The 24,218-nt window shown below is 59.4% G+C and overlaps 9 protein-coding genes across 9 annotated transcripts; 6 read left to right on the top strand and 3 right to left on the bottom strand.

Annotated features, from left to right (window-relative positions):
• Positions 1-383: 383 nt before the first annotated feature.
• On the top strand, positions 384-2,101 carry SPBR_01564 (APC amino acid permease; the record flags this gene model as incomplete). The annotated part of the gene is made up of 2 exons (XM_040759874.1): positions 384-591; positions 666-2,101. The coding sequence occupies 2 exons, from the start codon at positions 384-386 to the stop codon at positions 2,099-2,101; spliced, it is 1,644 nt and encodes a 547-aa protein (XP_040619192.1).
• Positions 2,102-3,057: 956 nt separating this feature from the next.
• On the top strand, positions 3,058-5,336 carry SPBR_01400 (uncharacterized protein; the record flags this gene model as incomplete). Its single annotated transcript, XM_040759711.1, has 2 exons — positions 3,058-3,102; positions 3,201-5,336. 2 exons carry the CDS (start codon positions 3,058-3,060, stop codon positions 5,334-5,336), a joined length of 2,181 nt encoding a protein of 726 aa, XP_040619191.1.
• A 3,639-nt stretch (positions 5,337-8,975) lies between these two features.
• Positions 8,976-10,424, top strand: SPBR_01679 (uncharacterized protein; the record flags this gene model as incomplete). Its single annotated transcript, XM_040759989.1, has 2 exons — positions 8,976-9,099; positions 9,406-10,424. 2 exons carry the CDS (start codon positions 8,976-8,978, stop codon positions 10,422-10,424), a joined length of 1,143 nt encoding a protein of 380 aa, XP_040619190.1.
• A 616-nt stretch (positions 10,425-11,040) lies between these two features.
• On the bottom strand, positions 11,041-12,453 carry SPBR_01694 (salicylate hydroxylase; the record flags this gene model as incomplete). The annotated part of the gene is made up of 1 exon (XM_040760004.1): positions 11,041-12,453. One exon carries the CDS (start codon positions 12,451-12,453, stop codon positions 11,041-11,043), a length of 1,413 nt encoding a protein of 470 aa, XP_040619189.1.
• Positions 12,454-13,564: 1,111 nt separating this feature from the next.
• Positions 13,565-15,196, top strand: SPBR_01607 (allantoate permease; the record flags this gene model as incomplete). The annotated part of the gene is made up of 1 exon (XM_040759917.1): positions 13,565-15,196. One exon carries the CDS (start codon positions 13,565-13,567, stop codon positions 15,194-15,196), a length of 1,632 nt encoding a protein of 543 aa, XP_040619188.1.
• Positions 15,197-16,230: 1,034 nt separating this feature from the next.
• On the bottom strand, positions 16,231-17,918 carry SPBR_01580 (uncharacterized protein; the record flags this gene model as incomplete). The annotated part of the gene is made up of 2 exons (XM_040759890.1): positions 16,231-17,157; positions 17,421-17,918. The coding sequence occupies 2 exons, from the start codon at positions 17,916-17,918 to the stop codon at positions 16,231-16,233; spliced, it is 1,425 nt and encodes a 474-aa protein (XP_040619187.1).
• A 1,738-nt stretch (positions 17,919-19,656) lies between these two features.
• SPBR_01964 (glyoxalase family protein) lies at positions 19,657-20,511 on the top strand (the record flags this gene model as incomplete). Its single annotated transcript, XM_040760273.1, has 1 exon — positions 19,657-20,511. The coding sequence occupies one exon, from the start codon at positions 19,657-19,659 to the stop codon at positions 20,509-20,511; it is 855 nt and encodes a 284-aa protein (XP_040619186.1).
• A 750-nt stretch (positions 20,512-21,261) lies between these two features.
• SPBR_01797 (alpha-ketoglutarate-dependent taurine dioxygenase) lies at positions 21,262-22,468 on the top strand (the record flags this gene model as incomplete). The annotated part of the gene is made up of 2 exons (XM_040760107.1): positions 21,262-21,429; positions 21,482-22,468. The coding sequence occupies 2 exons, from the start codon at positions 21,262-21,264 to the stop codon at positions 22,466-22,468; spliced, it is 1,155 nt and encodes a 384-aa protein (XP_040619185.1).
• A 104-nt stretch (positions 22,469-22,572) lies between these two features.
• On the bottom strand, positions 22,573-23,928 carry SPBR_09079 (uncharacterized protein; the record flags this gene model as incomplete). Its single annotated transcript, XM_040767205.1, has 1 exon — positions 22,573-23,928. One exon carries the CDS (start codon positions 23,926-23,928, stop codon positions 22,573-22,575), a length of 1,356 nt encoding a protein of 451 aa, XP_040619184.1.
• Between the last annotated feature and the right edge of the window lie 290 nt (positions 23,929-24,218).

Below are 24,218 nucleotides of genomic sequence, written 5' to 3'. Positions count from 1 at the left end.
TCGCCCGACTGCCGTCTTTATCTTGCCAAGCTCACCCAGTGGCCAGTTTCTTGCTGGTTATCGTGCAGAGTCACAACTGGCAACTGGCGTGGATAAGCATAAAAGACAAACGATCGCCTGCTGACGTGCCTTGTCTGCGAGCCCGTTTTCGGACTGTTGACTTGCTTGCCTGGTTGTAAAGAGTGTCTGTCTTCAGCGGGGTCAACTTTACACTGTCGTTGTTGTCCTCTGAAACAGTCGTATCGTCACCAACCTGATTTTCGATTGCGACCGCGGCACTCCCTTATCTGCTGAGCGACATATCACGCGACACAGGTCGTCGGACGCTTTGGCCGTTATCTCCCTCAACTACGACATACGACAACTGCATCGCGGCTGCGAAAATGGCCGACGGAGCTGTGCTTGAGCGCCAGCCGACCAACACGGTCGCCGAGCAGGACGAAGATCGTCTGGCCAGTTTTGGCTACAAGCAGGAGCTGCGGCGCGATTGGGGCCTGGCACACAACTTTGGCGTGTCGTTTTCCATCATCAGTGTCATTACGGGCCTGACGACCCTCTTTTCCTATGGCCTCAACACTGGCGGCCCGGCAGGTAAGCGTCGTCTCTCACGCCCTTCATACGCATCCCCCACCCATATTCTATCCACTAACACACGTGTCCCCCAGTCATGTCTGTCGGCTGGATCCTCGTCTCCTTCTTCACCATGCTCGTCGCCATCGCCATGGCCGAGATCGTGTCGGCCATCCCCACGAGCGGTGGCCCGTACTTTTGGTCGGCCCTGCTGGCCCCGCCGCGCTGGTCGCCCTTTGCCGCCTGGCTGACTGGCTGGTTCAACTTGCTTGGCCAGGTCGCCGTCACCACGGGCATCTCGTTTGGTCTCGCCGGCTTGATTGCCACGGCCGCGAGCGTCAAGAGCACCACCTACACGCCGACCGCGGGCAAGACCATTGGCATCTACGCCGCTATTCTCGTGTCCCACGCGCTGGTCAACACGTTTGGCGTGCGCGTACTCAAATACCTGAACAACACGTCCATCTTTTTGCACTCGGCGGGCGTCAGCGCCATCTGCATTGCCGTGCTGGCCAAGGCACCCACACACCAGCCGGCCTCGTTTGTCTTCCAGACGTTCTACGACGGCACCGGCCTGGACACGGTCGGCTGGAGCATCCGCGCGAGCCCGGCCTACGTGGCGCTGTGCGGCGCCCTGCTGTCGCAGTACACGCTGACGGGCTTCGACGCGTCGGCGCATCTGAGCGAGGAGACCAAGAACGCCTCGTGGAGCGCGCCCATTGGCGTCGTGTCCAGCGTCGGCTTCAGCGCGCTCTTTGGCTTCTTCGTGCTCATGGCCTTTTTGTTCAGCGTCCAGGACTTTGCGGGCACCATCAACAGCCAGTATGGCCAGCCCGTCCTGCAGATTTTTGTCGACGTCTTTGGCGAGGACGGCGCCCTGGCCGTCTTTATCATCATCATGATTTGCGTCTGGCACTGCGGCCTCTTCAGCATGACCAGCAACAGCCGCATGATGTTTGCCTTTGCCCGCGACGGCGGCATCCACCCCTTCTTCCACAGCGTCGACCGCCGCTTCCAGTCGCCCGTGCGCACCGTCTGGCTCGCCGCCCTGCTGTCCTTCATCCTGGCCCTGCCCTCGCTGGGCTCGACCGTCGCGTTTTCCGCCGCCACGTCCATTGCCACCATTGGCCTGTACATTAGCTATGGCCTGCCCATTCTGATCGGCCTCATCTGGCACACGTCCTTTGTCGCCATCAAGGGCCCCTTTAACCTGGGCATCTTCAGCCGGCCCATTGCCGCCGGTGCCTGTGCCTGGATCGGCTGCATCTCCGTGGTGTTCTGCCTGCCCACCACCAACCCCGTGACCGATCAGACGCTCAACTACACCGTGGTTGCTGTCGGCATCATCGGCATCTTTGCCATTGGCAGCTGGGTGCTGTGGGCGCACAGGTGGTTCACGGGCCCGGCGGGCGAGGCCATGGAGGCCATGCGCGCGGGCGTCGACCCCACGGAACCGGGCGCGCTGGAAGCCAAGGAGGCCGAGGCCATGCGGGACTCGCAGCAGAGTCACGGAGCCGAGCTCTCTGGCTAGGGGGGTTGTGGCGCGCGCGGCGAACCATGGGAGGCGTGATGTGTGCGTTGGACGGGCTGCACGCTCGTGCAATTTTGTCTGTCATGTGTGGTACCAATTATACCCAAGAGCTAGAATGCGGTAGACCAAGTGATACAATCTATGGAAGTGATGATAGTTGTCTGAGGAAGCATGAGGTGGAGAGATTAACGTCGACTATCGTGATGCTTGCCAATGGGCAATTTGGATATGAGGTGGGTGTTTGTCAGTATTGCCATACGCAGCACCTGACAAGTATCCCGTAATTCAACGCAATAATGCCACGTGCGTGACTGAACATGAACTCCCATTCTTTTGGTTGCAAAAACCACTTCTATTGCGATCTTCCATAGGCGATGTATGTCGACGTCGGTGGCTATTCGAAGTGAAAGTCGGATTATGTAATACGCGACGCGCCCTGGACGCGTAGCTGTGCGGCCCACTTTGCGCACCTGCCCTAAATGGCCTCGCTGTTCCCTGATTCCGTTCCCCCAGAATCTCTGCCTCAGGCTTCGACTACAGGTTTAATTGATTTTCGCGCGTCGGCACGCGTCTCCCCATTCTCTCTCTGCCACTCTACGCGTCTCTCTGCGTTCCTCTTTTCGCTTCCCTTCCCGAATCCTGGTCGAAAACGAGGAACGAGATCACGCCTAGACCTTTTCTTGCCCGAGCCGCGCATGACACACTTACGACGTACTGGCCCATTCACTTGTCATATTTCTCAATCGTTTGCTTTTCGTACATCGACATCCATTCCTGCTGCCCTCGCTGTTCTCGATCCTGGCAACCGACGACATCTTCGATCAAAACCCGATCTCGGCGACTCCCCTCATTTGCCTCCATTGTGAACGCTCCGTGCCGACTCGACGTCACCCGTCGCCACCTCCGTCTTTCATCCCTCACCTCTCCTTTTGCCGTCCTCAGGACCGTCGCCCACGATGGCGACAAAGGAGCCCGGCGTGTACAGCGCGACATACAGTGGTGTATGATGCTGACCTGTTACCTGTTGGCCTATTGATTGTCTATCTGCCACTGTCATGAACGCACTTGGAAACTAACTGCCCCCCTGCCCCTGTCCTAGATCCCCGTGTATGAGTACCAGTTCGGCGTCGACCTGAAAGAGCATGTGATGCGCCGGCGGCATGACGACTGGATCAATGCAACACACATTCTGAAGGCGGCCGGGTTCGACAAGCCGCTGCGCACACGAATTCTGGAGCGCGAAGTGCAAAAGGACGTGCACGAGAAGATCCAGGGCGGCTACGGCAAATACCAGGGCACATGGATCCCGCTGGAGAGCGGCATGCTGCTGGCCCAGCGCAACAACGTGTACGACCGGCTGCGGCCCATTTTTGAGTTTACGCCCGGCGACGTCAGCCCGCCACCGGCCCCGCGGCACACGAGCAAGCCCAAGGCACCCCGCGCGCGGCCGGCGGTGCCCAAGTGGACGGCGCCGCCGCCGATCCACGAAGAGATGGTCGACGGGGCAGACGTGGCGATGGGCGACGACGACACGCCGGACAACCTGACGGTTGCGTCGGTGTCGTACGCAGCCGACGACGACCTGCACCACAACGACCTGTCCCAGTTTTCGGTGGGGCCGTCGCAGGCACAATCGGTGTCGACGCAGCAGCAGCGCAAGCGCAAGCGAGAGGAGATGATCCAGGACATGAAGGAGCAGCAGCACTCGGTGTACGGCGACGAGCTCTTGGACTACTTTTTGCTGTCGCGCAACGAGCAGCCGGCGATCCGGCCGGACCCGCCGACCAACTTCCAGCCCAACTGGGTGATTGACACGGAGCGGCACACGGCGCTGCACTGGGCGTGCGCCATGGGCGACGTCGAGGTGGTGAAGCAGCTCAAGCGGTTCGGGGCCACGCTCAATGTGCAGAACGAGCGCGGCGAGACGCCCTTTATGCGGGCGGTCAGCTTTACCAACTGCTACGAAAAGCAGACGTTCCCGGCGGTGATGAAGGAGCTCTTCGAGACGGTCGACGCGCGCGACAATGCCGGGTGCACCATCATCCACCACGCCGCCATTATGAAGAGCGGCCGCGTGACGAGCCAGTCGTGCGCGCGCTACTACCTGGACAACATCCTGAACCGGCTGCAGGAAACGCACGACCCCCACTTTGTGCAGCAGCTCATCGACGCGCAGGACAACGACGGCAACACGGCGGTGCACCTGGCGGCGATGAAGCACGCGAGCAAGTGCATCCGGGCGCTGCTGGGCCGCGGCGCGTCGACGGACATTCCCAACCACGAGGGCGTGCGGGCCGAGGACCTGATCAAGGACTTTAACGCCAGCAAGAAGGCACGCGGTGCCGCGGGGGGCATGCTGGGCGGTGGAGGCGGCGGCGGCAGTGGTGCTGCTGGCCTGGGCGGCGCGGCCCACATGCAGCGGTCGTCGTCGCCGTTTGCGCCCGACTCGACGCGGCGCCCGGGCGTGCTGCGGGACGACGGGCTGGACGGTGCGGCCGGCGGTGGTGGTCTGGGCGTGTCGTCGTTTGGGGCCGGGACATATGCCAGCAAAGCCTTGGCGGCGGCGGCGGTCTCGTACCAGTCAGAAGCGGCCAACACGGTGCAGTCGCGCATCACGTCGCTGGTCCTCGACAAGTTCCAGGACCTCTCGACGCGCTACGAGGAGGAGTTCCGGGAAAAGGCCGACGCCGAGAAGGAGGCGCAGCAGATCCTGGACAACGCGCAGGGCGAGCTGCTGGCGGTGAAGACGGAGACGGCGGACCTCGAGGCGCGCATCGAGGCGGACGACGTGGCGGCCAAGATTGCGCTGGAGGCCGAGGCGTCGCAGAAACAGCTGGCGTCGCTGCTGACGCGGCGGAACCGCTTGGCCCTGGACGCGGACGCCGAGCAGGAGCTGACGAGCACAAAAAGCGCAACAAACGGGGCGAACGGCCACGACGACTCGCTGGCCGCGCGACAGGCGCTGGCGGCCGACCTGCGGCAGCTGGCGGCCGAGCAGAAGCAGGCCGAGGAGGACTACGTGGACGCGCTGGCGGCGGTGGGCACGAGCGACAACATTGAAAAGTACCGGCGGCTGCTGCGGAGCTGTCTGGGGCCGGAGGCGGAGAGTCTCGAGGAAAACCTGGACGGCATGATTGCCATGATGGAGGAAGAGGCCAGCGATAGTCTGCGGACCGGCGGCGGCGGTGTGGCGGCAGTGGAGGCGGTGGATGCTATGGAGATCGCGGCATTATAGGGTGTGACTGTGACTACGCTGCTGTTTGTTGTATTTACGTCGTGCTGTCACTGTACATAGGGATTTGGAGTTTTTCTTTTTCTTCTTTCGTTTTTTCTTCTTCGGTCTTTTTTGGCAATTGGGTGCTCGTTGGGAGCAAAGAGCAAAACCGGCACAGGCACAGTTACAAGCATAAGCAATGAACAATACGAGCATTGCTCGTCTACTCGTCTATAGCAGTTGATGCATATTCATATGTTTACTTGTGCAGTAGAGAAATTCGACGAGCGGCGTGATTACGGTTTACTATGCATACAGGCCAGGCCAGCTGAATCGGGCAAGCCGCCGAACCGGACATGGACTGGCCCGTTCCAAACGAGGGCAGACCGCTGCAGTGGATCAAGAGGCTGCATCTTCAGCTATCCGATCGCGGAGGGGCGAGCTGGATCTGGAACCAGCATCGTGTATTCTGTACTGGGCGTGACTTGACGCGATGGGATCCCTGTGACTGTGATGCAGGTGATATTTGATGTCCAGCTGGGATGCGGCACGATTGAAGATTGATGCAGGGCCCGACTGCATCAGTAGACACAGTCGACGTTGGCGATGTTAGTGGACCGTCGGACAGCCCATTGAGAATTGGTCATGCCATCAGCTGGGCGGTCCATGGGTACAGTATCCTGCATGCATGCAATGGGGATCGAAAGCGTCGAAGGCTGTGGATGCGCCGATCGAGCTGGAAGAGCCATCCAAGAACAAGAAGAATGTCGCATCGAGATGGAGATGCAGAAAAAGAGGCCTGAACCAGAACGTGCTGAGGCCCCACTAAAAGCTGCCCTAAAAGCTGCCCGGCCCAGCTGAACGGACTGCCCGGTTGGGGGAGGAAAGTGGGACCTGGCAGCTAAAAACAGCAATGACGAGCCTAAAGCCGGCAAACGACAGAGACAACAGCCCTGGGCGAAACTCAACCTCAGCTGAGCATGCCCGGCTTGGGTGGCCACTAGCGTCATAGTTTGCCACTAACCGCTAGGGCGTAGAGACACCAAAGAGCGAACGAGCAAATAGCGAAAGAACAAGATCACCATCTCTCCCGTCCACGCCCAGATGCAGACAGGGCTGGCGTCGGCTGTAAGTGGTTGCCTGTGTGGATGGTTTCAGCAGAGGTATGGCAATAGTTTGTCGGCTCGTCGCCTGGCGGGCCAATGGCAGTGCGGGAGACCAGGCCCTGCGACAGGGAATCGGATTGATCTGCTCCCGATGCAAGGACACGGATACATCTGCAGCCGAAAACAGGTTGATCTCAGCTCTGGTGATGCGCATGGAGCGCTGCACATCACCCAATAGCGCGTCAGGGGCGCATCGAAGCAGGCATGGAACGCAGGGAACGGCGCGATGGGCAATGGACAGAGCCCAAAGGGGAAAACGGAGGGACAATATTGAGGGGAGAGTGGACGCAGACAAAAGATGCGGTCAACGGCAGAGGGAGCGGTGAATAAGAAAAGCCATGTGTTTGTCAAATTGGAGGGAGTGGGTTTGGACGGATCGCCGGTGGGAAGAAGAGTGATTGGTGGTGTGGTGAGGATGCAAATTGGTGTTTACGCTGTTGTTTGTTGTTTGCAGGGATTCTACGAAATACAGAGTCAACATGATTCAAGGCGCTCAAGAGGAGAGAAACGTCCGGCGTCCCTCGCACCGGCGTCCCTCAGGTCCCGTATAGACAATCTGACGGGCGTTTCGTGTCAGCATGATCATTCGACGGCTACATTGGCCACAACCTTTTCTGCGCGCGTGATGTGCGTCGCTTTCTGACATGCCGAATTCCATATCCCAGAACCCTGTCCACTGTCCCGAGTGACATTCCACCGCATCGTACTTGGACATGCTCCGTCGTATGTTTGCGATCATCCTGCAATACGTCTTGTGTCTGCGACCTCGACACGTTGACTGGTTGGCTCGCTACGGACAAGAATCACGAGACTCGCTGAACTGGAAGGGCTTGCATCCAGCTCTACTCTATCTGGACAACCCAGCACGCCTCAGCTCGATTCAGCACAAGTCAGCACAACCCAGCTGGCGGCTCTGTGCGGATTCGCAAGTGGCGTGGCGAGTGTGGAGTGTCTGCAGCGGAATTGGAATTTTGATTTGAGTTTGAATCTGCACCTAACCACACTCCACCCACGCCGACTCTGCACGACGACATATCGTCCTGCACCCTGCGCCTGCATGCAAGACAAAACAGGACGGATGCGCCGTCGATCCGGCCCAAGCTCAATCAAGCAACACATCTAGCAGACTGCAGCTGGCTCTGGTCCGGCGTGGTCCAGTCTAGCCAGACCGAGACAGACCAGCCCATCGGTTTGTTCTTCTTTGGTCTTGCCTCTTTGTCTGATTCTGTCATCCCTCGTCAACTCAACTACTCAACTGATCCACGGCATGCCCGCGGACCATTGGGCCCGAGGGCCCCTGGCAAAGGGTGGAAAGCAGACGTCCTGGTACCGTCTTCAGCTGGCCTCGCTCCCCGCGACTCCCCAAACGGATCTAAACCATGCACAAAGACGCACTCGATCCATGGATCTAACTACATTGATTGACACCAGATCATGATCCGTCTGTTCGCGGTCCTCTGCAATACGAAGTACATTATGTTATCAGGACGACTACGTCGTTAGTCGTACTTGGTACATCAATCGTCCTACATCCCACACGTAGCCCAACGTCGCACTCAGTATTTAATTCGATTTGATTCCACTCCTGGCGACATCTGCCGTGCTGTTGCATTTTGCTTTTCCGCTCGCCTACCAATACGACGTGCGTCGTTCCGACTGCGACGACAACTGCGGAGTCAACCAAAGGCCCAGCACACACACCACGCCTGCAGCCCCCCTACAACACCACTACCACAGCCCTACGCGCGCGCGTCGCATCCGTCGTACATCTTGGCCTTGCGACTCTTCGCTCTTTGGACGGCGTAGGCTCACCTCGGCCCTGCACCTTCTCGGAACGAGAGGGGCCCCATTCTCACCTCGGTCCGACGTCCCCAGGCCATCTCATCCTCACCACTCCTCTGGATACCTGGGCCTTTGATTCTCGACTCGATTGTCTATTTGTCTCGTCTGTTGTCTTTTTCGTATTATTGGTTGCACTGCGGATCGGCCGAAGGAACAGCGGGTCAGCGGCGAAATTCATACAAACGAAGGAGTAAATACCAAGAAGAACAAAGAGGCGAAAAAAATAAAATACAACGACGGGAAACAAAAGGGGCGGCGAATAAGAAGACACGACAAGGAAACGACAAATACCGTCTGGAGGGGCAGTGACGACCACGACAATATCACAAACGCAACCAACGGAACATCAACACAAAACACCAAACACCAACAAACGCCGAGGCTCGAGGCCGTCTTGTCGGATCCAAAACAGCCCCTTCATCCACCACGCAATAAACAGATTCCCCAGTAAGCGCTTGTCTGCTTTTGGCAACTCTTGACAGGCCGACAGGGCTACAGGGCAAGCCGACACCCGCATTACAGGGGGACGAAGGCCCTTGCTGGCGCAAAAGGCGAAACAACGAAAAGAGACGAAGAGGAACGAAGAGAGAGAGAGGGAAAATACGACAAAAAGCCATAAGCAAAGGCGACGGGACAGTCTTACAACGGAACCATGCCAGCCGTTGTGTTTCCTCCGCCACTTTGGGCAGGAGGTGAGGAGGAGCACGAACGAAACAGACACGAGGAGGTCGAGCAAATCGAACAGCTCGAACAGCTCGATCAACACAATCAACAAAGTCAGCTGAATCAACCAAGTCAACCAAGTCAAAACCTAGTTGAACTAAATCAACACGATCCTCTCTTCACGCTCAGCACCGCTTCCCCACCCTCTTCGTCCGTTTCTCCCTTCTCTTCCTTGTCCTCCTTTTTCTCGTTTCGTCCCACTGCCTTTCCTCCACTTCTGTCGCACTCGCGCGCATCGACCGCTCACTGGCTGCTTCTGGCCGCGACGCTGGTCCTTGTCAGCTCGTTGTTGGTGGCGGCTCGTCGTCTCGTGTGCGGCAGACCGAAGCGTCGGCGTTTGTCGCCGTCGACCGCCTCAGCCGTTGGCCGACAAACCACGAAGACAACACACGACGGCAACGTCCACGTTCTGTCCGAAAAGGATAAGACGCGCAACGAGCCCATCAACAACGCCAAGGACAAGTCGATCCATGACCAGAGACCACGCGCCAGCTTTGACGCATTCACTTACACGTCGCCCACGTCTGCATCTCCATCGGCACCTACATCCACATCCACATCCACATCCACAGCCCCATTTCCTGTCCCATTCATCCCATTTACACACCCGCCTACACGCCCACCTTCGCTCGGCTTTCCCCATCCCTTTCCCACCCCGGCCAACTTTACTGGCAACTACAACGCCAGCTACAAGGTCAGCACCCACCCGCAGGCGCAGCCCCAGAAACGCCTTCGTCGCGTCCGTGTCTACCACCTGCAGAACCGCTGGCCGGCTGACACCATGGACAAGTCGCGGAGAGCATCATCGGCGTCGTCGTCGACGTCAATGACGACGACGACGACGACGACGACTTTGGTCCCGGACCATGCCGCAGCACCCCGGCCGCCACCGTTGCCGCTGTCCACATCCAGCTTTGCCTTTGAGCGGCCGTCGTTGGGCGGTGGCAGGGCGGGGCAGGACGACGACATGGACGGCAACGACAACAACGGCGACGAAGCACCGGGGATGGCGTCGTCCACCCGCGTGGCAGCGTCCATTGCCTTTATCCACCAGCCCAACCCAGACTACGCCAACGTGGGCGACGAGGAGACGTTGACGGCGGCGACGGCGACGGCCCCGCCGCCGGCCGAGCTGCCCCCGTCCCCGTCCGTGTCGACCGTCACGGAGACGCTCCCTGCGCTCGACACGGCCGCCACCGACGAACTGCTGTCCGTCCTCGGCGCCGTCCCCGACGACGCTGCGGCCGGCGACGGCGACTGGGGCCGGCATACGCGCGTGTACGGCGGCGGGGTGTGTCTGGCCTGCTTGGCGGCCGAGAGCAGTGGTGGCCAAGGGGGCGAGTACGGCGCCAGCGTGCCAATGGAGCAGCGGCGGTAACAGGGAAACAGGACTGTCAGAGGCAGTCGCTCATTGTCGAAGACGTCGAGAACGTCCAAACGTCGAGGACGTCCAAACATCGACGGACATATTGCTACTTTTCTCTTCTTTGTTTTTCGTCTTTTTCCCATTTTATCTTGTTTTCTTCTTGTATTTACTTGGAAATGTAGAAGGTGTCGGACGGCAATCGTCATTATGAGTGGAACGGTTTAGGAGGACCTGCACAGGATGCTCATGAGAGCGAGTGCATGATGAGATATGTAATGCACATGTGATGTATTTGTTTCCTTTTTTTATACTTAATATTATATACTGTTTATTCATGAGTTGTCGTTCGTTTGAAGTTTTGTCATTCGTTTGATAAGTAATTATTACCTTGAGTCTGAATAATAATGTTGACAAAGTATTACCTGTATAATTGTGAATGCTATTTCGGCTCAAATAGACAATGTATCTTTATCTTTACCCAACTCTCTGTTCACCATCTACACTAACCAAACTCACGTGTTGCGCAACCATCGATCCCAGGGTATCTTGTTGGACGACGATATATTATCTATCGGAGTATGCAGTCTGGTTATAGTTATAGTTATAGTCACACGACTTCAGTTCACCCTCACAACCGGCTCTGCTCCACCGGCCCGCCTTGCTCTACCTCGCGGACGGCGGCGGCAAACGAGGCCTGCACGTCGTGCTCATGCAGCCAGGTGGCGTCTGTCCTGTTGCGGATGCGCGCCCGCAGCTGCTCGTCCGTCTCCGGGACGTAGCCCGGACGCAGACTCGCGCGCAGGCTCTCGACACGGGCCTGGTTGGAGGCGTGGACGATGCGGAGCAGACGGTCGGTGTGGCCCTTGCGCGTCTTTTCGTAGATGTGGACGGCGTGCAGCAGATCGGCCGTGCTGGGCTGGGCCGTGGCGGCGGCGGTTGGCGGGAACACGTGCAGCAGCGCGGCCGCAAACGCCCAGGCGTCGTCGAGGGCGAGGCTGCCGCCCGTGGCAAAGGCGCCGCCGTGGGCGTGCGCGGCATCGCCGACGAGCGTGACGCGGCCGGCGGGGACGTTGGCCGTGGTGCCGCTCAGGACCCAGGTGGGCAGGCTGTCCGAGGACGAGTTGGGGTACAGCTCGATGTGCGGGACGGCATTGACGAGGTTCTTGGCCAGGCTGCCCCAGCTGGTGTACAGGCCGCGGAGCGTCTCCAAGCTGCCGTCGGACGCCCACGCCTTGGCGGTGTCCCTAAGGTCGGGCCCCGCGCCGCCACCCGGCGCCGCGGTGTCCTCGGCCGGGTCGTACTGCACCTGGCCGACGACGGTGTACAGGTCCCGGCCCAGGGGCGAGAAGAAGAGGTTGCGGTCGTGGCCCCAGACGTGGGTGGCCTCGTGCGGCAGGCCCTCGATGTGGGCCACGTGCGCGCGCGGGAAGACGGAGCGGAGGGCCAGCGAGCCCGTCCACTGCGGCCGCGACGCCGGCACGAAAAACGTGCGCACGCGCGAATGCAGGCCGTCGGCGCCCACGAGCAGGTCGGCCGCGGCCGTGCTGCCGTCGGCAAAGGACAGGACCAGCTCGCCCTTGGCCGGGTCCCACGCGACGCTCGAAAAGGCCTTGCTCAGGTGGATCTGCTGCGGGTCGACGTGGGCCGCCAGCGACTCCTGCAGGTGCGCGCGGTAGTAGCGCGCGGTCCAGTGCCGCTTCAGGATGTTCTTGTCGGCCTGGCTGGCGTCCGTCGAGACGATCTCGCCCGTCTTGTAGTGCCGGTAGACCATGGGGAAGCCCGAGGCGTTGCGGAAGGACAGGCCGTTGGCCGCGTCGTCGGCCGCGTCGACGAGCGCATTGGCCACGCCGAGGCGGTCCAGCGTGCGCATGCCGTTGGGGCCCAGCGCAATGGACGCGCCAATCTCGCGCAGCTGCGTGGCCCGCTCGTACAGGTCAACGCGGATGCCCGGGTGCTGCTTGAGGGCAATGGCCACGGCGAGGCCCGCGATGCCCGAGCCGGCGACGGCGACACGGAAGGGACGCGCGTTGTCGGCAGCCATGGCAATGGGAGACGTGCGGTGGTGAGTCTGGGTGGTGTTGTGATGCTGTGGTGCTGTGATGCTGTGATGCTGTGATGCTGTGGTGTTCTGTAATGGGCTGCAGCGGCTGTTGCATACGGTTGACGTGATGCCCTTGGCAGACCCTGAATTATGTACCATTCACGGCGTGCACAGACAAACGACACGCTCCGATCGACCACGGATGCTTCGTGTGCGCCGTATATCACATAAAGTGTGCTCCGTAAGCCGTCAAACGAATGCTCGGATGATGCCACAGCCCGCCATTATGGTGCTTGTCCGCATCGGCGAGAACGCGCACTGCGCAGTTGGGTGTTCTTTTGCCTATATTCGGCCTACTGGCGATTGCACCATAGGGCGGGGTGCTTTGGCCGAAGCGCTGCAGAACGAACCGCCAGCGCCACTCCGCGAGGCTACTGCCGGCCGATCACCAGCACGTTTGTTCCACCAGTGCCACCACACCATCAGCCACTTACGTCGGCCGCTGGGGTTGCGTTTGCGGTAGCTCGTCAACGGGGTTGGATATGGCGATTGACGCGTTGGAGGCAGCAGCAGGGAGAAACCCTCCGGCGCCGTCACACAGTCCACAGTGAGGTCTATTAAAAATACAAAAATACATGCAAAATACATCAAGGCAAACGGGATGGGAACGTCTTATCAGCGTCGTGGAGGCAGCCCTGCGTCTTCTCTGTTATCGGAACCGCCCCGACGGACAAAATTTTCCTTTCCTGGAGCGATCGTCACTCTCAAGATGCTGCCATGGACTGTGGGGGTCCATTGCCGCGGACCTTGCGAAGCTGACAATGTACCGACAAAGTACCGACGAGCAGCTTGTAAGCGTCACGTTGGCTTCGGTAGATGCGTAGACGGGTTGGCAGGACTCTGTATAATTGCCAGCCAACAGGCAGACCAACAAGACATGTCGTACGACGCACGACCGGCGTCAGACACTGTGCGCTGACTCTCTTGAATATAAGACTTGGCACACTCGAATGCTCCCGCCTTTCTTTTCCTTCTCATCGCCCTTCCCGTTCTTTATAATCATTTTCCTTTTGCTTTCGCTACCATCGTAGCTCGCCCCATACACAACACCATGGGGAAGACGGCAAGCCCCGGCGAGTCGGCCGTGTCCGTCCTCGAGACACCGGCCGGTTCCGTCCCCGCGGCCCCGCAAGCGCACCTGGCCAAACGGTCCGACCGCTATGCCGACGAGAGCTACCGGCTGCTGTCGTCGATCAAGGTCGAGCCGCCGACGCCCGACGAAGCAGCCCGGCTCCGGCGCAAGGCCATCCGCTGGATCCTGCCGCTGATCTGCGTCGGCTACCACCTGATGTACGTCGACAAGCAGACGCTCGGCAGCTCCGCGATTCTGGGCATCCTGGACGACGCGCACCTCAGCGCCAACCAGTACAACTGGCTGTCGTCCATCTTCTACGTGGGCTACCTGCTGGCCGAATGGCCGCAGAACCTGGCCCTGCAGCGCTTCCCCGTGGGCAAGTGGCTGGCGGGCAACCTGGTGGTCTGGGGCGGCATCTTGCTGCTGCACATCCCCTGCCGCAGCTTCGGCGCGCTCTTTGCCGTGCGCTTCCTCCTGGGCCTGGCCGAGGCCTGCGTCGTGCCCGCGTTCCTGCTGACGCTCTCCATGTTCTTCACGTACGACGAGCAGGCGTGGCTGATGCCGAGCATGTGGGCCGCCGGCAACTCGAGCCCCATCTCGTCGGGCCTGCTGTCGTACGGCGTGCTCTTCATCGACACGGGCGGCTTCGCGCCGTGGAAGTGGTTCATGGTGATCACCGGCACGCTGACGGTGCTGTACGGCGTGGCCGTGTGGTTCTTTTTTCCCGACAGCCCCGTGTCGGCGCATTTCTACAAGACGCCCGACGAGCGCGCCCAGTCGATCCTGCGCATTGCCTCCAACCACTCGGGCATCGAGCAGAAGCGCTTCCAGCGCTACCAGCTGGTCGAGGCCCTCACGGACCCCAAGACGTGGCTCTTCTTCTTCCACGCCTGGTCGCAGGAGATGGCCAACGGCCTGACCAACCAGTACTCGCTCATCATCCAGTCGTTTGGCTTCACGACGCTGCAGACGACCCTGCTCGGCTGCCTGACGGGCCTCGTGTCCCTGGTCTCGCTGCTGGCCGCCGCCTGGACGCTCGCCAAGACCAAGAACGCGCGCGCCTGGATCTCCGCCGCCTCCTACATCCTCCCCATCGTGTCGTGCATCATGCTGCTGACGCTGCCCTGGTCCAACCGCAACGGCCTGCTCGTGGCCATCTACATCCGCGGCACCGCCGGCATCGCCTACAGCGTCGTCATGATCTGGGCCGCCAACTGCTCGGCCGGCCACACCAAGAAGACCGCCGTCATCGCCCTGTACCACGTCGGCTACGGCCTCGGCAACATCCTGTCGCCGCAGCTGTTCCAGCCGCAGTACAAGCCGCGCTACCTCGTGACGTGGGCCGTCATCCTGGGCGTCGCGTGTGTCCTGCCTACCATCATCATCCTCTACCTGCGGTGGTACCTCCAAAAAGAGAATGCGCGCCGGGACGCCCTGGCGGCGCAGCAGCTGATCCAAGAGATTGGCGTGGTCGAGCACGTCGACGAGTCCGGCGAGCGCGTCGAGGAAGTGGTGGACGCCCGCCAGCTCGACTTGACCGACCGCGAAAATCTTGCCTTGTACGTGCCGCCTGACCTTGACTTTGATATGGACATGACAGTCTACTGACACAAGCAGCCGTTACGTTTTGTAAGGACGCCGGGACGGGGCCGTGGTGAAAGGCAAAGAGTATGGGACGAGCAGAGCAAAATGTATATGAAATGTCCGACGTCCGACGTCCGACGGTCGACGTCCTTTTCCAGCATGTCGTACGCATGAAATGCAGAGACTTGTTACTATACATGCGACGCAACGAGTACGGCCTTGCTTAATAAGCGGTGAAATGGCCAACTACGCCAAGTAACCGGTGTAAAAGAGTAAATGTCGCCTTTCCTTGTTTGGTAACTGCTTGTTCTTCCCAGACGGGCAATGTGGAGTCGACTGTCGCCTCGCTTTTATCTCTGCAATCTAAAATCTATCCAAGACGGCCTACATAAACAACTATTTAATGGGCTCGTTTTTTTCCCCTTCCCCTCGCCACCTCCACTCTACGTCTCGCGCTCCTCAAAGGCGGGCTCGCAGTCGAGGCCCTACGGCACACCGGACGTCAGCTGGTCGTCCATAGCAAGCGCCCGTTGTGTGTCTAGAGTGTTGCGCAGCGTTGCATTTGCCTGTTGTATGGCGAGATAAGCGAGGACATCCTTCATCGACGAGGCAGCACGACCTCCTCTATATTTCGCAATATATATATATATATATATCTCTCTCTTATACTCTGCACAGTACAGCGTAGGCGTGATGTGACAATAGAAAAATCAAAGAGTGTATGGGATAGAGATTGTGCAGCCACTGTGGATGAAAACGGCCAGAGCCTGTCGTTGGGGTAGAACGGCTGCGCACACAGTTGCCCAAGTGCAAAATTACGTTATCACAGCCGGCAAGAGTGTATCAGGTAGTCGTAGACGGTGGTCGTCTCCGAGCACAACCTCCCTGTTGTAGGCGATGTTTGAAAGCGTGACAGATGATACTTTGAACCTTATGAAGAGGAGTGCTGCAAGTGCGAAAGACAAGAGAATTAAACGGGAGATACAATCTACAAACCATATCGTTGTTAACGATAGCTTCTCTTTGTTAATACACATATACTGATCTTGTCTGGCGTGTTATGAAGCTGCTGTGTCATTTGCTTTTGTTATTTGCGCAAACAGCTTCAGTATCCTTTCTTCATAGGCCCTACGATCGGCAAGTTTGCCTGCCACGGTCTCCTCTGGGTTTGTACACCACGTTGAGAAGACCGCGGGCACAGGAAACTCCCCCGGGTAATGCAGGGGAACAAGCTGCCTCTCTGTAAGGAGATCGATAGCGTGGGACGACAGCAATGCCCGGTAAAACCAGACCTGCTTTGAAACCCAGCTCGCATCCAAGATCGAGCTTAGAGTTCCGCCATGGGCTGCCTCCAGCGCACTTGTGTCCGCATGGCGCTCTTCTTCTTTGAATACCTCCATAAAGGCACCTCGCATCCGGTCGTATTCCCCATATCCCTCGCCGGCAATGCAGTCGATCTGTTCCCACGTGAGCCAGCGTGGCGTGTGAGGCATGTCGATGGGCGCGGAGACAATCCACTCTAAATCGAAGATCCCAGTCACATTCCAATTGGAGTCCACCATGATATTCGTCGCGTTTTGGTCCGCCATAAACAAGGCAAAGGGCCCGTTCCGTCGACTGTTGTCTACAAAACGAGGTGCGACGGCACGGAGGAATGCTCGAATTGCCATTTGGCCCTTGCAGTCGGCTTCGTTGTGTGCTGCATGTGGTGCCGCGAGGAAGCGTTCGTCGTGGAACGTCATTGTATCCAAGACATACTGGCCGACATCAGTGTACGTCTTGTCGACGGCCATCGTCCTCGGCGCCCCTTCGTTCTCGGAACGAACTATGTCCCACGTAAGCGGCCGGTTGTCCAAGGAGATCGTGCCGTCGTCGTTGAAACAAAATGCGCCGATCCTCGGCTGGGGAATGCGGGCCAACGCGAGGATGATTTGGGAGATGCCGCGAAACAAGTTGCGCATCTTGGCAGGCTCTTTTGTCATCGGCTGGTTTCGAATGACAAGGGGCAGCTGCTGCCCAAAAGAATCACCAAAGTGCTCGAGAACCATATAGCCTGTCCGGATCGGGACGTCCCCAATTTGAAGACGAAGGTAGGGCGAGGGGACAGGTCGCCGGAGGAAGGATGCAACGAATTGTCGAAGAGACAAGGTCACCCGGCAGACAATCGAGAGCTGGCTGGCATGGGCAAACTAGTTTGTCAGGCGGACGAAAAGAGAAAAATGCGAGACCAAGAGGAAGGAGTCCATACTGGGGTGCTATTTGGAAAGCCAAACCCGTATAGGTGGGGGATCCGAACTTCGGGGCAGTGGCGCTGCATCCACACATACGATGCCACCTCACACCGCATCTTTTCCAGAATCGAACCGGGGTAGTTCGTCTCGGCGCAGCTCATCGGCAGTGGGCAGCGAAGCACAACACGCCTGACCTGCTGATTCTCAGGCGTCTCGGTCGGCTTGTCGTGCTGGTCTTCTGCTGCATCCGCGCAATCGAACAGAAGCAGCGGGATGGCCACGTTGAAGGAGCCTGCGCGCCATGTCTTGGGATGTCCGGTCTTCACACACGCCGCATCAACCCCGACATGCAAGGCAACAAGCCGTTCCAAAGCCGCTCGCCGCTGCCACAGATGGAACTTGAACGCAACCTCGCCCATATATTGGTGGTGCTCCGAGAGGACATTGGCCTCACTGCCGAGAGCGGCCGTGATGTCAATTCTCTGCCCATCGGCGCGACAAATCGTTGTAGGCATATCGTTGCATCGAAACGCGGAGGGCGGGAAGTGAAATAACGTTCACGGGTACCGATACGCGATACGGCGGGAGAGAGAACAGTAGTCGACAAGACGAGTACAATGCATGGCAGGAAAGCACTGCCAGCGTGGCCTGAGCAAATCAGACAGGCATGGTGTGGGAATAAAGTGCATCGTATTCTACAGGAATTGCAGGCGAGGCATCTCAGGGGCAGGATAACATATCTAGGGACCAGCACGTGACCTGGCGGGTGGTGGGTCCTACATATGGTGTTCACGTGGATTGTCACGTGATGTAGCGCTAACTGTCATTGTCCGTTATTATTGGACAGAATAACAAAATTTTGTGGGGTGCCCAAGACAATTTTGTGTCAGGCAATGCGGAGCGACAATAAAGTAGATAGTTAGGAAGAACAGCAATATTACTTATGGAGAATGTCACCACCTTTTAAAACTTGTTAACCAAATATTCTCTCTCCAAAGTTTGGTTGGTTGGAGCCTGCCTAGCGTAATATTTTGTGTTAGGACATCCCTAATCTCGTACAGACCTGGCTTCCAGCGCCAAAGAAAGCGGAGACAACAACGAATAACTTATGAATTGCTTTACTGTCTATCAACCTCTTGAGTTTTAAGTGACTTAACCGGTAGTTGTGAGCCTTATTTTATCCTAAGAATTCGGGGCCGGAAGCCGTACTAATACGAGCCGGCCTGCACTGATCGTTAGGTTGCGTGAGATGTTTAGCTACGTAGTCATAAGTAACATACGACCACGAACACTTTGGTTGCCAAGAAGAACGACCCGACACCGGCCGTCGTAAGTGTTATCAACGTAATGTATATCCTTTACAATCTCATATCCACTCTGTTTGCTCCTACTTTGCCTGTGCTCGTCGACAGGGTCTTGAATCTGTTCCCTCGTCCCGTCCAAGTGGCAGACCTGTGAAGATGCGCTCTTTGACGACGTTGTCAAGTTGAAGCCTGGGGCCCTCCACGCAGTAGAGACGCGTTTAAAGGTTCTCAACAAGATCCAAAGAGCTTGGACCTGACAACAATTCCCACTTATAGCAATGACAGGCAGTTGTTCTTTTGGCATCGTGCTGGAAAAATATTATTATCCATGTTCACTTTTTGACCATGGCAACAACCCTAACTAAGCGCGGTGATGCGCCGCATCTGAGTGGTCTCGTGCACAACTATATCGAGCGGTCGCTGGACGTGCTGGCGGAGAACTTGGCACGAACGGCCGCGGGCAAGGATATATCGTCGTACTCTATCCAGAAACTGGTCCTATAGTCTTAATTCTGATTTCCCACTCGAATTTCCCAATTTCCAGCAGCTCAGTTCGCTTCGGAGTAGGATCTTCCTTTTCTACGTGAATGATGTACACAAGTTCAAGGGCAGGTTCTATCTCACTTATTTATTTTACGACCAGTACATTCAGAGATTTATTTGACCATTTTTGTTGTCGTCCTTTTGTGCAACTCCCACTAGCATTGCACGTGTCCCACGGCCGCCTTTACAACACACCCCATGCATTAGCACGCCATTCAACGGTCACCTTGTCTTATCACATCCCCGCAAGATCTCCCATGTTCTCCGAAGACGGCCACATTCCCGCGGAAACGGAGCAGAGCAATCACAAAAGACGTCTGCATCTCGCAACATTGTCAGCAAACAGTGCCGTCTATCCGTTCAGGATCCTCACCACCGTCACCACCCTACCGCCCTCGCAAGCACCATGGCTCCCAAACTTGACCACATTGTGCTCCTCGTGCCACACGCGGTGCTCTCGACGCTGCCGACCTGGCTGACCGGTGCGTTGACAGTCGTCCCCGGCGGCCAGCATGCGGGCGGCGTCACGGAGAACCAGCTGGTGCTGTTTCAAGACGGCGTCTACGTCGAAATTATAGCGTTTGTCGGCGACGACGCAAAGAAACGGGAGGCGCACCGCTGGGGCCGTCAACCAGAGGGCCATTTCGTCGACTGGGCCGTGAGCCTGGACAAGCCGACACAGAAAGAGAACGACGATGCCTTTGCAGAGATTCAAAAGCGGGTGGCCGCAGCCGGTGCGGGCCTGGGCTACCACGACCTGGTGGACGGCGGCCGGACGACGCCGGACGGGGTCGTTCTCCAGTGGGCGACGGCGTCGCCCGTCGCCCTGCCGGGACACGGCGCCGTGTCGGGCGGCCTGCTCCCGTTCTGGTGCATTGACCGGACCGACCGGACGCTGCGGGTGCCGTATGCGACGCGGCCGGAACTAGCACAGCACCCATCCCAGGCCGTCGGCGTGGCGGGTGTGACGCTGCACGTTGCGGACGCGGCAGTCGTGGACCGGCTGCGCACGGCCTACGACGTCTTGCTGACAAGGAGTGGAGACGGCGCGGAAGACGCGTGGGACGTGGCGGCGCCCGAGACGCCGTCGCACGGGCAGACGGCGACACTGAGCATTGCCGTGCTGGACAGGACGACAGCAGGACCGGGGATTCACAGCTGGATCGAGCTTGCCTTGTTCACGACCGGCCCGGCCAAGATAGTTGGCGGGCACATTGTGGACGGCTGGCGAATCGACATTCGGCTCGAGTCCGTGGCGTAATGGTGGAGTGGAGGATGGGGGGGGGGAGGTTAGAGTACGGAGTACGACAGGGTCCAACCATTCCATAGCCGCATTACTGCTCGCGGACGTCGGCAGACAACGGACCGCCGATCCCGTCCGTCTTGGTCGTTGTGATGGTGAGCATGACCGATGTCTGTGACTCAGACGAGGCACACCTTTGACGGGCGGACGGCAGACCAACGGGTTTGTTGCGAGCGTCGCGTGGAGCGACAGGCACATCTGGCGTGTCTGGAGTGGCTCCTCATGCAGCAATACAGCCGTGAGACACGACGCGCAGAAACGCGAACATGACGTGATTAGCCGAGGGGCACGATCGATAGAAAAGGGGGTGGTGGAGGGCAATGATGGAGGGTAATGATGGAGGGCAGTCGCAGCAGCTATGGTGCCATGTTTTTAGTTGTTAGATAATACAGACTTTTTGAAACCGGGGCGTTGTCTTTGTGGTCGCTGGTATAGCGGATTCCGCAGCTCGCGTAGAATGCGAGTTCGATGGCGTTATGCAATGGTGGCAGTCGACAGACGAATCGCGGATCAGGCACGAATCACCGTTCCGGCACCGAGCAGCGCTAGACTGGAGTTGCAGTTTGGGCAGAGGAGACGATGTACATAGTATTGATAGTAATATCTCGAGTATAAATAAAGTGTGTTTGCCGTGACGTCTGTTCTATATTTCAAACTCTCATAACCTTACACAACGCATAGTCACCACCATCATCGCCAACGCCCACAATGGCCCCCTCTGCGATTGAGACCGTCGTTCCCGACGTGTCGACGCTCAAGCTGCACTCGACACTCAACAACGCGCAGGCCGGCGCCCAGCGTGCTGCCCGCGCACTGTTTGCGCCCAAGTACGACGCAGACGTGGAAGCCGGCAAGACGGGCGAGCCGGCTGCCAAGGTGCGTCGTTTCCATGTCCCATTGACACACAATCATACTCACCGGACCGCAGTATCCCAACTACCTCCCGACGTGGAACCCGGAGCAAAAGTACCCGCCCCTGGAGCCGTTTGAGCACCACGACCACGGCAAGGACGCCGACCCGACGTACCCGGACCTGCTGCCCAAGGACAAGGCGGTGCGGCTGGACCTGACGCCGACGATTGGCTCCGAGGTGCGCGGCGTGCAGCTGAGCGCGCTGAGCGACGCGGGCAAGGACCAGCTGGCGCGGCTGGTGGCGGAGCGCAAGGTGGTGGCGTTCCGCGACCAGGACTTTGCGGACCTGTCGGTGGCGGACGCGCTCAAGTTCGGCGGCTACTTTGGCCGGCACCACATCCACCCGACGTCGGGGTCGCCCGCGGGCCACCCGGAGGTGCACCTGGTGCACCGCGGCGCGGGCGACCACTCGATCGACAGCTTCTACGAGCTGCGCACGTCGTCGATCGGCTGGCACTCGGACGTGACGTACGAGGCGCAGCCGCCGGGCACGACGTTCCTGTACGTGCTGGACAAGCCGGAGGTGGGCGGCGACACGCTGTTTGTGGACGCGGTGGAGGCGTACAAGCGGCTGTCGCCGGCGTTCCAGGAGCGGCTGCACGGGCTGCGGGCGGTGCACTCGGGCATCGAGCAGGCCAACTTCTCGCGCAACAAGGGCGGCGTGGTGCGGCGCGAGCCGGTGTACAACACGCACCCGATTGTGCGGACGCACCCGGTGACGGGCGAGAAGGCGCTGTTTGTGAACCCGGGGTTCGTGCGCGAGGTGGTGGGCCTCAAGAAGGAGGAGAGCGACTGGCTGCTCAAGTTCCTGTACGACCACCTGGCGCACGGGGCCGACTTCCAGGCGCGCGTGCGGTGGGAGGAGGGCACGGTGGTGGTGTGGGACAACCGGATCACGCAGCACTCGGCGGTGGTGGACTGGAAGTCGGGCGAGCGGCGGCACCTGGCGCGGATTACGCCGCAGGCCGAGCGGCCGTTTGAGACGCCGTTCAAGGCGGAGTAGGGGAGAGGAGGCAGAGTGCGTCAGGATGTAGAAGCAGTAGATACGTCAATGACCGGTAGATACGTCAATGACCGAGACATCGACAGCCCTTGCACACTACAAGTCTACAAGTAACGAAACGTTCTCGTGAGCAAAAGTCCCCCCACCAGCATGGCCAGCCCCGAAAACACGACGGCCATGCTCCAGTCGTCGTGGCCGCCGTGACCATTGTGACCGCTGTGGCTGCGGCCGGCGACAATGGCATTGGCCACGCTGGGGCCGGCCAGCACGCCGACACCGACAATGCTGTTGAACAAGCCGACTTTGCTGGCGAGGTTGTCGCTGCCAAAGAGGTCGGACACGACGACGGGAATCAGGCTGACAAAGCCGGACCCCAGCAGGCCGACAAAGACGACAAAGACGGTCAGCAGGGCGACTGCGTCGTGGCCCGTGCGGAGGACGCCGGGCAGCCAGAACAGCAGGTGGCCGGCGCCGCAGAGCAGGAAACTCGCCACGAGGCCCGTCAGCGTGCCGTAGCGGTCGGCAAAGGCGCCGATGCCCAGGCGGCCGGCAATGGACAGGCCGTTCATGAGGCCGAGCAGCCAGGCGGCATAGGCGGCATCGACGCCCTGGGCGACGGCGGAGGGCGTGATGAGAAAGTAGCGCGGCAGGAAGCCGGTCATGGCGACGCTGGTGGCGGCCAGCAGGACGAGGAAGCGGCGGTCGCGCAGGAGCGCGAGGTCCAGCAGACGTGCCGTCGGCCGGCCGCGGGGCCGCACCACCGGCGTGTCGAGCCAGCAAAACGCCGCCCACGCGCACCCCAAAAGAGCGGCGGCCAGGCAGCCGAGCGTGCGGAAGGTGGCGGGCAGGCCGTGGCGCCGGAGCAGCACGCGCGTCGCGTATGGCAGCACACAGCCGCCCAGGGCGCCGCCGGACACCACGACGGCGTTGGCCACGCCGTGGCGGCGCGCAAACAGGCGGCGCGACACGCTGACGGCCGGGTAGTAGACGAAGGCGGCGCCGAGGCCAAAGGTGACGCCCTGCGCCAGCAGGAACTGGTAGAAGCGGGTGCAGACGCTGGCGGCAAAGAGGCCGGCGACGACCAGAACGGCGCCCACCAGCACGGCCACGTCGTATCCGAAGCGGTCGGCAAAGCGTCCGGCGGGCGCGCCCAGGATCATGTAGAGGCTCGACGCGAGCGAGCCCACCAGGATGATCTGCGCGGGCGGCGTGTCCGGGAAGAGCGTGGACGCGTAGTAGTCCTGGAAGATGCCAAACGAGTTGGGCATGCCGACGGCGACAAAGGTGATGGCGAACGCGGCGACGACAAGGGCGCCATTTTTGTGTTGGCGAGGCGGAGGCGGTGCCGGGGGCGGTGCAGCCGGGGACGGCAGTGATGGGCGTGTGCGCGCGTCATCGTCGTCTGGACGACGTGCAGGGTGCACCGGCGTGGTGAGCACCGCGAGCTGTGTGGCCGACATGTGATTTGTAGTGATGGTGATGATGTTTGGTGGATGCGATGAAAGAGCGTCCCCTCCTCAACGGCATTACCCATAACTATCCGGGATAGCGGCTAGCCATTGATCCTTGTAGCGGCCCAATGTGCTATTGGTTCCCTAAACCACGAACCCAACCGCCTGAAACACCCCGCACGCACACTGGAGCACCAGGCCTTGGTGCCGCATGCCAGACTTGCGCACGAAGACGTCTGTCGTTTAGAACTGCGACTACGGCAAACACATGATCGAATGCACCGCCTAGCAGAGCCGCG

Source organism: Sporothrix brasiliensis, assembly GCF_000820605.1.
Source record: "Sporothrix brasiliensis 5110 chromosome Unknown Cont18, whole genome shotgun sequence".
NCBI lineage: Eukaryota > Fungi > Ascomycota > Sordariomycetes > Ophiostomatales > Ophiostomataceae > Sporothrix > Sporothrix brasiliensis.
The sequence above is the reverse complement of the archived record's forward strand: the minus strand, read 5'-3'. Positions and strand labels throughout refer to the sequence as shown.